Source organism: Mesitornis unicolor, unplaced genomic scaffold (genome assembly GCF_000695765.1).
Source record: "Mesitornis unicolor isolate BGI_N332 unplaced genomic scaffold, ASM69576v1 scaffold55119, whole genome shotgun sequence".
Taxonomy (NCBI): domain Eukaryota; kingdom Metazoa; phylum Chordata; class Aves; order Mesitornithiformes; family Mesitornithidae; genus Mesitornis; species Mesitornis unicolor.
This window is the reverse complement of record NW_010210414.1, coordinates 21,175-34,662: the sequence shown is the minus strand read 5'-3', so window position 1 is coordinate 34,662 and position 13,488 is coordinate 21,175. Positions and strand designations below refer to the sequence as shown.

The 13,488-nt window shown below is 36.8% G+C and overlaps 1 protein-coding gene across 1 annotated transcript in view; it reads left to right on the top strand.

The window, feature by feature from the left end:
- The window catches only part of GPR126 (G protein-coupled receptor 126), a gene marked incomplete at its 5' end in the record, with an annotated part of 33,861 nt that overhangs the window by 13,155 nt on the left and 7,218 nt on the right, over nt 1-13,488 (top strand). Inside the window, 6 exons of the mRNA XM_010193165.1 lie at nt 387-432; nt 2,218-2,324; nt 5,060-5,187; nt 6,502-6,770; nt 8,308-8,422; nt 9,513-9,796. Of these exons, the coding sequence (XP_010191467.1) occupies nt 387-432; nt 2,218-2,324; nt 5,060-5,187; nt 6,502-6,770; nt 8,308-8,422; nt 9,513-9,796 (949 nt within the window). The remainder of the gene's footprint in view (nt 1-386; nt 433-2,217; nt 2,325-5,059; nt 5,188-6,501; nt 6,771-8,307; nt 8,423-9,512; nt 9,797-13,488) is intronic.

Sequence of the window (13,488 nt, the reverse complement as noted above, 5' to 3'; positions counted from 1 at the left end):
CACACCAGCTACATAGAAGATCTACTGAGAAGATCCAGAAGATCCACTTCCACTTCCTGAGGAAGTAAACAGTAAAATCTATTTAGTCTCTGTAAAGACAGAATACTCATTAATAACTTTAGTGAGGTGATAAAACTTCATTAGTTTGAGGTTGTGGAACAGTGGAGAGGAACAGTGCTCTAGGTTTTATCATCTGGGCAGATCTGTCTTTCTAGCAGAATAAGTTCTAATTTGACACTACACAAAATTTCAACAATCCATATTGTATATATTCTTATACTCATAAAATGAAAATATATGTAGTAAACCATCTGCTGTAAATGTATATGTTGATGACATTTATGTCTGAAGAGGTATATAAAGTCTAATTTTGCATGTGTTCTTAGGAAGATCCTAAGCCTACCTGTGTCTTTTGGGATATGCACAAAAATGGTAAGTTTAAGAATACTGGAATTTATTTTATGTGGGTAATAAAGGTGTCTAAGTTTTAAAATAGATCACAGTCTTGGCCATTTTGCTTCTTAATCAGTCCTTGCAGAATTAGGTTAAGTCTTTAGCCTGTGTAATTTCTTCAGGTTAGTACAGTTGCTTGTAACAGCAGATGTTAAATACTCTTCTAAAAAGTTTTTATTTAAATTTGTTTAACAATTTAAATTTGTAAATTAAATTTCTCTACTTTTCTGTGTCTGGTGGCAGTTTTTCACTGATCTGTCTGTATGTGCAAATTAAGTAGTAACACTACTCAAACACGTGAATGGTTCTTAGTCGTATTTTTAACTGGTCATTTAAAAAATGTTTGGTTATTTAATAGTGAGATAGTGCCTGTTATAAATCTTAAGCTGGTTTTTCTTCCACAGAAGATTAGGAACTACTTTATGCAAACTTCATCCACTTTGTGAATGCATGACAGTCAGCATGATGAGGTCCATATGGAGACACACATTAATAAGGCAACATTTTAGTCTGTTCTTCATTGCTACAGCCTAACCCATGTGATGTTACACTCAGACTATTCATCCTTTGCACAGACAAAGCCATTCTCTGGGTTGACTTTCCAGATCCTTCTATTTTAGAGATCACTACTGATATGGTACTATTCCTTGCAATGAAACAGATAGAGTGAAGAAGTAGCTGTCCTTAGCAGTAGAATTTCGGGTGGTGAGGTTTAGTAGAGAGAGTCTTGCAAAAATTAAGATTTATCATCCTAAGTTGTACTTGAAAGCAGGAAATTCAGACAGAAGAACAGAGGAGAATGCAGAAGGATAAAAGAGAGAGAAAAAAAAGAATCTAGTTATTAAGCTAAACTTAAGAATCGCATCAAAGGAGAAGCACACAGGGAAGAACCTATTCTCAGTGGCTTCTTGAGTGGGGGATAGTTTTAAGTGGTTTTGGAACATCTTCAGAGTCTTTTGAGAGATCCTGTCTTGAATTTGAGGTAAAATTATAGAGCCAGACAGATAATTTGCTGGATTTTGCCTGAAGTTGTGAAAAAAGTCTTTAAGAGTTCAGAGAATATGAACTATTTCAAAAAATTACTTCTTATTTTAGAAGGGAAAAATGAAAGGAGAAATAATCAGAAATACTAATTTTACTTTTTAACATGTATTTTTTTAAAAATAAAATCTTTCAACTTTCATTTTTCAGAATGGCCTTTTCAGGTGGAATAAGTACAGGATAGTTTACTTCATGTATTTTGCTTTAAGACCAGAAAGGATAATTGGTATTATCCACTTTGACCTTCTCCATTACACACTGCAGAGAGGAAGAGCCGGACTCTCTGCTCCTGGGCCATAAAGGCTTTCATGTGCCTGGGGATATATGAGTAGGAGGGAGGCAGGTGCAGACATCACATCAGTGTGGTAAAAGAGAGTTCTAAAAACATCTTATTGTTGGGCAAAAGTAAGGTGTGTCTTAATGGGAGATCCACACAGTAGGTCTTACTCATCCTTGAATTAACCAAAAAGCTCCCCACCTTTATTATAGATCTCCATCTATTGTTTCTGCTCAGTAGGCCATTACAGGGACACTCACCTGGTGTGAATCTTTGTAGAAACTAGGAAGTCTGACACTTTTTTCTTTCCTTACGGTTTTTAATGTTCACTCACTTCATTTGAGAAAGCACTTGTCATTTGCACAAGACAAAGTGAGGATTCTGCTAAAAGAAATGGTGATATGAGCTTGTTGGAATGTATGGTTTCTCCCATTTCATTTCCACAGGTGGCAATGGTGGCTGGAACCCTGTGGGCTGCCAAGTGGATGCAGAGTCCAATGAAAATGAGACAATTTGCTTATGCAACCACCTCACACACTTTGGGGTTCTAATGGTAGGCAAACTCATTATTCAACAAGCTATCTTTCATAGCAGCTGCAATGCAGTTTTTGTCCGAGGTCAAGACAACTCTCATTTTTGTTACATGGGTTATTCTTTTTGTACACAATTTTTAATAGTAATACATCATTTTGCCCCTTGTCACAAAGTTATCTTTTCATAGCAAAATAGCTAGTAATAAGGATTCAGGAATGAGATCATGAATGAAGTTAATAATGGAATATGCAATGGTATGTGAACATTTAGTGTTCTAAATTTTGAAAATACTTTGTCACAAAAGACATCAGGTTGAGGCTTCTGAGCGATACCAAAAAAATAGCATATTATAACATGCAGCTTCAAAGTTGGGATGTGGCTTGGTGAAAAACAAAGTCAGGGACTGTAAAACCAAGGCCCAGTAATAACACGTCCACTAACGAAACAGAAAAAAAAAATCTCTTCATGAGTCCTAAGGTGCAGTAGGTCCCTGTCATTTCTCTTAACAATATTATCTTTCAAAAATTACCTGCAGTTGAGACAGGAAGGTGTAACAAGAGGGAAGTGAATGAGAAACAAGTCTGGGTAGATTTGAAATGTCAAGATCAGGAAAGTGAGAAGTGGTTTGCAGAAAAAAAAAGTGGGAGAAAAAGTTGAGACTGTTTTTAGAACAAAAAAAAGAGAGACATTGTCAGGGAAAATTATCAGGGAAAGAAAGAAGTCCTACAATCAGTAAAACTGGTAATGAGGATGAAAAGTCAAGGGAGCACAATAATTCCCATTCATTCTGAGATTCAAGGGGCTTTCAAATTTAGCTTGCAAATCTGACAATATTTATATTTGTCTAATGTCAAAAAGTATAAAGGAATACCTTCTTTTGTGAAATGTGTAAACCTGTATCTACTGTTCTCTTATAAATGACTTCAGTCAGCCTTGGGGATGCCCTGCAGTCGAGGCCTTCTCTTGGAAAAAATCTGCCTATTGAGGGCTGGTACAAAACATGTAACTTGTGCTCTGTCAGATCCTCAAGCAAAGTCTCCATACTGGGTGGCTGGGATAAGTAGAGCATAGTGTATCAGCGAGAGAGAGGGAACAATACTTCAGCCTCAGTAGCATGAGTCCTCTAGCACTCAGGTGCCTCCAGCAATTTGCACGTATGAAGTGGTTTTGAGAGGAAAAAATCTTAACGTGACAAAGATAGAATACTGCTATCTTTTCTTAATATTTGGTGATTTTTATAAGCACAGTAATGGGCCAAAACGTTTATTTTCATCTGAAATGAACATTCTTTGGCCTCTAAAACATACTTGCAGAAAAGATGTTTGCTCCTGATCACAGCAGTGTTCCTAGTGGAAGTACCTGGGTTTTGAGTTAACTTGCTGCAATGACACAGAGGGCTTATCCACACAAAGGAACCACATGCACTGATTTTTTTCAGCTTTGGCCTTCCAGAGCCTTCTTAATAGAGCTGCTCTCTTCATGTCATGCTCAGATGTAGATATGAAAAAGTCACAAGCTTTTTGTTTTTTTGCAAGCTAAATTGTGGTCTTGTTTCACTTTTCATCCTTGAAAGGAGAAAAAAAGGGCCTTCTTTAAGATATATTCAATGAGTCCCTTCTCTTCCCCCAACACTTTTGTGGCAGTAGGAAATAAGGCAGAAGTTCTTTGAATGTGAGCTGTGTTCCAGTAGATTTTTTTATGCAGTTTTGGCCGTTCTAATTGCTTTTCCATTTGAATAATCTTTTCTGACTTCAATATAGATATTAAATTGTTTTAAAATAACACTCTCCTTATATATAAACAAACTGCCATATAAGGCTGGAACAGGGTGTAAAAAACTGCATACAGTCCCTTTATTTTCCTATGAAGAATGGTGTGTTTTGTAGCATTTTCTTGGTTTCTTTTTGCTAGAGTTTTTCTAGGGACAACAGTGATACTGTCTGTAGAATGGACATCATTATATGTTAGTATTTGCTCACATTTACTCCACAGTTACATAGATCCAAACATTCTCATTTTTTCTTGTCCTTAAAAAAGGAAGTAACACTGGCATTTATTCTCAGACAGTACTATGTGGCAATTACAGTTGGACAGAAAACTGGAAAAAAATTCCTCAGAATGTTCCTGCTTCATTTCCATATTTTTTTAAAATGTTGTCTTTGTCACTATTTTTCTGACCAGTTCTATTTATAACCATAGTTTGCATGTCAGAACAGATCATAAAACCAAAAAGCAGTATCTTGCCCTTGGTTTCACCCATAGATGATCAGCTAAACTGACTTTTATGAACTTTTAATAACAATAAGTGATGTCAGAAACTCCCTGGAATGTTGCACATTTCAGTATGAATACTTTAAAATTACATTTTCAATACACATGCAACATAAATTTCTTCTTAAAGAGAGTTGTCGATAAGCAACTGAACTAAAAAGTTTGAAAAGGGGAGATTTTACCAGAGGACATTTGAATTGCTGATACTGAGTTATAAGGATCAGTATCGGGCTCTGTCTATCTGCTGATCCCAGCAGTTCATAATTCTTACAGCACAATGTTTTCAAGAGCTATGGGAAGGAAGTGAGAGGTGTAACGACTGTAGACTAAGTATGCTCAGTAAACATGAACCCTAATGTCAGGGTTATAGTGGTATTGCCAAAGTGCTTTTGAGTTTTACTTGACTAATTACCAAGAAAAAGCATTGTGCTCATGGAAAAGGTGTTTGCTATGACTGATGCCTCTTCCTCCTCTCTCATGTAGGACCTTCAGAGAACCGTTACACAAATAGACCCACAGAATACCAAGGTCCTCACCTTTATCACTTACATAGGCTGTGGGATATCTGCTATATTTTCAGCTGCAACTCTTCTGACATATATTGCATTTGAGTAAGTATTAGTTCTGTAAAAAACATCACAAAGGAAAGAACATGTATATGATTAATAAAATACATTATTTATATGTTTGGTGGGGGTTATTTGTCTAGGAAGGGAAATTTATGTTTAAAAAAAAAACCCTGCAAAATCATGGTCACAATTTTGTAAGTGGAAACTTTTTTTCATGGGAATGTAAGTTCAGACTCCATTGTCCTGTTTCCTATGTGTTGTGCTGCTTAGGCCTGGGAACAAGGCTAATGTGTCTCAAAATTTTCTCTTTTGGAAGTAGGGTGTCCTCTAGATTCTGAACAGATATGTTTTATTTTAAAATCCACAACTAGGCTTTCTGTAAAAACAAAACAAAACTTGCCTGTGTGAGCATAACAAGTCCTAAGTATAAAAAAATAAATTTCCAACTGGAACTATTACATTCCTTGGGAAAGGAGTGGGAAGAGAAATAAAAGGAAGATAAATTGTGAAGTGTTACAACTATTTCAACAGCATCCCTTCTTAATTGTGAAAGTGACTCAAGGGACTTCAAAAGTTTTGAAGTGATACAGTTCTGTGAACAATGAAAAGAGAAAATGAAGTCAAGTCAACTCAAAGGGACCGTTCTGCCTCTAACAGGACAGGGACAGAGTAGCTGCTAAAGAAGGATAGTTTGCTGAGCTGGGGGGAAAGTGAGGTTTTTGAGTTCTAAATATCCTCCATGATGGTGTTCCTATTGCACTACCTATGGTATAGTGTTCTGGTCCAAAATGGCAGAACTCAGCTTGCCCCGTAGTTCTTACGTTTTAGTGTGTATCAGTGAAAAAAGAAAATTGACTTGATCTTCAGTCTTCCTAAGATGTTATTTAAGAAAACAAAAACAAAAACACCCAGAAACCAAAACCACAACAAAAACACCAAACAGAAAACAACATGCACTGGACAATATATACCAAAAATTAATTAAAGTTTTGCTCATAAAATTATCAGAGATGAGCTTCTGGTCAGTTGTATTTTGAAAGTTTTGTTTTTGTTTTCTTCAGTTTTCATTTAAAGTACCAAACATATTGTATTGTATTTAATTTGAAAGGTTTTTAAATAATAAATCAGTTGCTAAAATACTGTGGTAGTTAATTAGCTCCTTAAGGACCCAAAGAAGTGGTAGCTTTCCCTCACCAGACACAGCAGAAGCCAATAGCACTATGGCTTACTGCCACATAAGCTTACAGCTAGGAGGAGATTCCTGTGCTTGTGTTTACTTTGTAAACTGGTAAACCCAGCTGCTGTAAGCGCTGATAGAAACCAATTAATCATATGAACCAATATTTCTCTCATTAGGAAGTTGCGAAGAGATTATCCATCCAAAATCCTGATGAATTTGAGCACAGCCCTGCTCTTTCTTAACCTGATCTTCTTGCTTGATGGTTGGATTGCATCATTTGACATAGATGGCCTCTGCATAGCTGTAGCTGCAATTCTGCATTTTTTTCTTCTGGCCACCTTTACGTGGATGGGACTAGAAGCTGTTCATATGTACATTGCTCTAGTGAAAGTGTTCAACACATATATACGACGATACATACTGAAGTTTTGCATCATTGGCTGGGGTGAGTTCAGTGGATGCAGTATTTACATAGCATGTATTTTGAAATGAATTTTCTATTGCAATTGCAGAACATAACCAAAATCAGCATGACATTTCCTTCCCCCTGCCCTGTGGCAGTGCTGACGTGCAGCCAGCGCTTTCTGTCACCAAGTTGTATAATTCTGTGTAAATACACCAGAACTGGCACTCTCTGCCTGGAGCAGCTCACAGCCTGAGGAGGAACGGAGAGACCAGATAAACTGGTCTTACTTTCCAGAGAGGCCAGCATGGGAGAGGGGAAATGTTAGTGTCGTATCAGAGACGGAGAACCGTGGCACACAATGAGTTCAGAAACTCCTGAAATTACCACAAAGCCTTTTGAGATCTTTGCACTGACTTTCAAAAAGCTTTCAATCCAGCTCAGTTTCTTGCCAACAAGCACAAAGCCTATGGCAGAATCAGAAGCAGGCAAATTTTCCTGAGCTTCAGCACAGTGTTTAAACCACAGAGAGATCCTGCCTGCCCTAAGCAGTGTACACAGCAGGACTCAAATGGAAAATGTAATACTGAAAAATAACTGTGAGACTTTTATTCTTCATTTCTTTCTGTATCAGGAATCTGTGCCTTCTGCCTGAATGCACATATTGTGTTTGAAATAATACAACACAATACAAAACCATTAACCTCATGGCTAGAGCACTGACCTCAGTCCAGCTGATAATTGATGTCTTTTCATTGGCAACTAGCATCCTTTTTGGCAACTTCAGCAGAGGGCAAGGACTGAGTGGTCGGAAAAGCAAATTAACCTCTTCCCCTTTGAATCTGTTCTGTCATAGCAAGGATAAGTCATGTAAATAAGGCATGTCAGGAAAAGCATGTTTCTTCTATGTGAGCTGTACCTCTGCATGGAGTTCTCTTCCACATACTTGTCTATTTTCCCAAAATATTGCCTTTACCTTAATATTAAAAAATATTTAGTTTGCTTCATTTTTAGGAGGACACATTTAAGTAAAGGATGTATAATGCTATAAACAAAGAGAAAACATTTACAGTTGAAAGAAGCAGTGGAGAAATCGGAGATTCAAATTCATCTTGCCCAGTTCTCCAGCCTAATCAAGTGACATTAGCATATCTGAAAAAAAATCCTTAAAAAAATATCCCAGAGCCATCCTTCCATTACATCTCACTTTTGTAATAGTTTCTTAATCTTTTTCTCACTATATTATGAGAGCCTGTGTGCAATTACAAATTTATCTTTGAGTAAGGAGATTATTTTACTTTAGTTTCTTTATCGCATACCAAAATAACATTTTGTACTTTACAGAACATTATGAGGCTTATTCATTAATGCCCACTAAGTGCTTTGAAAGTTTTATACATTTGCACTGTTTGAAAAACCATTTCCTTCTACTTCTCTGTGCAGTTTTCTGACATAGAACTACCTTAAGATACTCTGTACTAAAGCAATAGGAATGGAGACATCAACAATTCATCTTTGCATGGTGATTTTGAAGGATTAGGAGATTTGAAAGCAAGCTGCAAGTTTTCTTGTGTTACAGGTTTGCCAGCTTTGGTGATAGCAATTGTTTTTGCAAGTGCTAATACAAATGCAAGTCATATTTATGGCAAAGAGTTATACGGCAAATATGCTAATGGACAAGGAGGAGACGACTTGTGAGTATTTCTTTTAATCTCTTAAAATTCAGTATTTACAGTCTGAAAAAAAATAGCATTGGTCAGATTACTTTGGAAAAGTCAGAGGTGCATAAAACAAGCAAAATGGGCAAAATAATATTCTGAATTATTTGAGTCTGGAGTGTGAAGAAGGCTATGAGAAAAATTGGAGGCAAATCGGCATTACCCAATGACAGGTACAAACACCTCTGGCAGAAGAATAATTCGTAAGTTTTGTCATGAAAATAAAATTAAAATTCCTGTTTCGGGTTGTCTTAAATGACAGCTATATCTTCCAGCTAAGAGCCAAGAAAGAAGTAGTATAAAAATAGTCTCCTTTGTAAATAAAAAAGAGTTTTGTCAATGTAGTTCAGTAGCTTTCTATGTTCTCTTGATGTCCAGATTGCAATCTCCAAATGCCAAAATTTTTATATGACTGTTACCTCATTTTCTGTTTCTTGCCTGGCAAACCTTCATACTTATAAATAAAAATGTCTTTCTGTATTTTTATTCAAGTATCATGCTAAGCATTCCGGCTATTTGCTGCTAGAGAAATAAGCTAGATCTCTCACGTGGCTGGCTGTCAAATGGCTACCTCAAAGGACTACCAATCCTGCTACTTCTCCAGAGATGTATGAGTTCTCTTTTAGCTCAAGCAGTAGAAAATTGAGATTTTGGCACAAAGATCCAAGCTTGTGTATTCTGTTACAGAAGTGTCCTATGCTTCACACAGATTGAAGTGGTGAAGTCTCTCATACTGAGTCTAAACTTTCCATGATGCGATTGTATCATGTGGGATCATGTGGGATCGTCCCACGGCTTGTATATGAGGTCAGATTTCCTTTTTAATTAGTTTTAACTAAAATGCAGTACAATCTTCAGATTTCTGACATGGTACTACTATGGGCCGTAATCACTTAATATGCCACTGGACTTCATCCTGTTTACAAACAGAAAAAGGACAAGTTTCGTTTAAAGCACAGCTCTGCATCAGTGACATCAGACTGATAGACTAATTTTCCTTATGGTCATATAAATTATTGGAGGATAGTTTGCATTATCTAAAAATGTTTTCAAAATGTTTTTACAGCTGCTGGATCAAGAATGAAGTTGTCTTTTATGTGACTTGTGCCGGCTACTTTGGAATCATGTTTCTGATGAATGTTGCCATGTTTATTGTGGTGATGGTGCAAATTTGTGGAAGGAATGGAAAAAGAACTAATAGGAGCCTAAAGGAAGAGATCCTGAGGAACCTCCGTAGCGTGGTCAGCCTGACCTTCCTCTTGGGCATGACGTGGGGCTTTGCCTTTTTTGCCTGGGGTCCCTTAACTCTTCCCTTTCTGTATCTCTTCTCAATTTTCAATTCATTGCAAGGTAAGCTGAATTTCTGTTCTATGAACAACTAATTTGAGCTGCTGCTGTTCTGGGACATATTATGTCCAGTAACTTGACTAGAGAACTCAGAACCAAACTCTCTAGGTTTTTCCTTGATACTAAACCATCATTAGTTTCCCCTTAGATGGAATAATGATACCAACTACATATGGGTTGAATATCTTAGTTAAATTAATTAATGTTTCCAGGTCTTTTCCATAAAATGCACTGTATTGTAACTAGTGCTATTCCCACCTGACAGTTTGCATTGACTTCTGTTGAGTTAGATGCTATACAATGTTCAACATTTCCTTTCACTGATTATAACAAATATAGGAACCTCTTTCCTTAAGTTATTCCTGTAGGAAATCTGTAAAGCTCATAACTATTTTATTAAGGCATAAGAGGCTTGTAAAAGAAATTTCAGTCCTGTTTCAGTGTGGAGAGACAGCATAGACATATGGGATATTCTTTGGTTCTTTAAGGAAAATCCAGCCACTGTTATAGTCAGCTTATTTTTGTTTCCTTTACTGAAGATTTGAATATTTTCTTTTCCAACGCAGTTCATCATTCTGAAAAAGTTGTAAATTGTAATCAAACTGTTACGAATTACAGAACTATATATCTGACATTTAAAAGAATATCAGCTCAGAGGTGAAATTTGCGTATGTACCAAGTGACGTTAAGAATCTCTACCTCCGCTTGCCCTACCAACTAATAAAGAACAACTAAGAACATAACAAAAAAAGAAAAACCCAAGAAGGTCACTGGAGAGGCATGTGTTATACAGCACATGTACTGATATAAAAAAATAAATTTGCCTGGAAAAAGAATAACAAAAACAAACTCAGGAATGTCATTGGAGGAGTGTGTGTTATGCCACACAAATATTGAGATAAAAAATAAATTTTCCCAGGGTCAACAAAATACCTTCCCTTTATGGAAAAAGTACATAATGTTACCCTGTGTGGATTTTATCTGTTACAGTTGAGATGTATTTACTGCGCTAAAAGATTTACTGAGCTTTCGTGGAAAGAGAATAATGTTGTGGTTTTTGTTTGGTTCAGTTACAACCTAAAATGCTAGGTTGCAAAATGGCAAAAATTGTTTGGATGTGGTGTTCTTACTAAAGACCTTTTCTTCACAAGGCCAGATTCTGATACTCCCCTAGCGGCATAATGAAGTATCTGCTGCAATGTGTCCCTGTTAGAAGTTCAGAAGGGCCTAGAGACATTAGAAGCATGGGAAGAACATGAAAACAGATTAATTATCTGAGAGGCATGCCAAGGATCAAACTCAACAAGTTCTCTGTAACCAGAATTTCCAGTGCAATCAATTAAGCTTGCATGCGCAGAGTGCACACAAGGTTGACCACCACTGCTTAAGTCTCTGTGGGGTAATAGCACTGTTCAGTGGAAAATGAATTATTTGGAAGGCAGTTAAGTCAGAAGACGTAACTGAAAAACCTGCAGGGTGAATAAAAAAAGAAGAACCATGAGCTTTTCCTGGATTATGGTAGCAAAGATGGCACAGTATAGTTCAGCACAGGAAGATAACAGTCTCGTTATGTTTAAAATCACATATAACTGGTGCAGTGCACATGTAGCAGTAAAGGGACGGAATGGAGCAGAGAAAAATTTAGGATTTGTATCAGGAAGCATTTCCTAGCATCAAAAGCGGTACAGTATGGCAAGTCTTTCTTCAGTATTAGCATAAGCTTAATTACTGAGTCCAGAGTAAATATGTTTATTCTCTTTCTTAATCTTTGTAAACTGCAGTAGTATTTTAAGCCATACCAGCAGCTTCCATCAACCTAGTTTTCTGTGCACTGGCAGTGAAAAAGTAAATTGCGGCAACTACTGGTGTAACTGTACTTTGCTATTTCATCTGCATGGGAAATGACTTTTTTCTCTTTGATGCTCAGAGTAAAAAATCTGGGAACATCTTTTTTTTGGCGGCTCATTTTATATATATATATGCCTGGGCAAGCCAAATACTTTCAAGTCAGAGCCAAGCCTAGGGTCTGATTTGGCTCTGGGAAACAAAACCAAAGCTGTATTACTAAAGCCTATTGTAAACTTAATGAATAATGAAATACAGAGAAAAACAATTCAGAGACCAAGCCCAGACAGGACAAAGGCAAAATACTTAATGCAGTACGTTTGTTTCGTTAAACTATAGACATACACGTTTTCTTTTCTACCATTCAGAATGTTCCAGATATTCACCACAATTTAATTAAGCATCAATTTAGTAAGTTTGTAGCAGGGCAAAAGACCTAAGAGGTACTTTGGGCCACAAACAACTGCATATCTCTATGCCTGTAAGAGCTGCATTGGGATTACTCTGTGCTTAAAGCAAATCACACAGAGAAATATTTTCCTAAATGCAAACGCAGTGACCATAATGCAACAGATCTTGCATATGGGATGCATTAAGGTATGTTTGCTTTTCTTATATTCTGCTTTTCTTTTTTTTTCCCCATCAGCTCTTGAAAAATTTTGCAAAAAATGTGTTTCATTACAAAATCTTTACCTATAGGTAACTGGTCTCAGTGGTCTCAGTCTGGCCTGAGTCCTATAAGCAAAACCAAGTCCAGTTCAATGACAAGCATTCATGCAATATTACACCTCAGCACTTTGGAGGAGAGAGTATAATTTTATGCCCCAAAGCATTTTTTTCCAAACTATACCCTACTGTTGTGTTCCACCAGCTGAAACATAGTCGGCACTAGTATACAGATCCATTCATGATGTTCATAATGGAACAGGCTTAGAGGATGGCACTTAACCACATTATGTAGCATATATTAATGTTTAAGATAAAATCATAAGGAATTTGGCGGTAACATTTAGCCATCAGGTGTTCAGCCCCACACTGGCTCTCTCCCAGTGAGTGAGAGTAAAACAAGAACGGGCCAACCCGGGGAACAACAGAAGATTCCACAGCCAGGGCCCGCCTGGGAAGCGCCAGGATCATATGAGGTTTCCAACTTCCATATTTAGCTCCAAAGTATCTCTGTACAATGATGAAATCATACCATACACCCAGTTAAGACCTTCTTTACCACGTGGTAGATGCTTATCTTCTGTCTTGAAAATAAAGATTATACGATTGCCTTAGAAAAATGAACTGTGCAAAAGCATTCTTAAACACATTTGTTGTGATTGCATGCACAAAGCAGGTAATTTTCTTCAGAACTGAGTAGCTGGACACCTAATTAGTATTTGTGAACATATTCTTACCATTTTCGTAATAATTTCGAGTACATGCATGTGATGCATATAAATCTGAGTGTGCTTTTTCAGGGCACTCTCAAGTGCCAATTACAAGACTTCTGGTTTTAAAAGAATACAGCCCACAGTTCTGCAGATATGGAGGAGGAGGAGATAAAATATGTTAATAATATAATAGTGTCTGCATTTACTTTGCAATCTTGGCTTTTGCAGTCCTGTTGGTTGCAAAATATTCATTTGGTTCAAAGACAAAACCTTCTAATAATTTTCCTCTAAGCCAAAGAAATAATTAAAAGATCCACACTGAGCTGGATCTGAATGAACAGTATTAATAAAAGGGGTCCTCTTCTCTTTTGATATCCCAGGCTCTAATATAGCACCTAGAGGATAGGAAAGCTTTAATTAATATTCATACCTCTTAAATAAGGCATGTGGATAGATTACAGTAAGAAAACT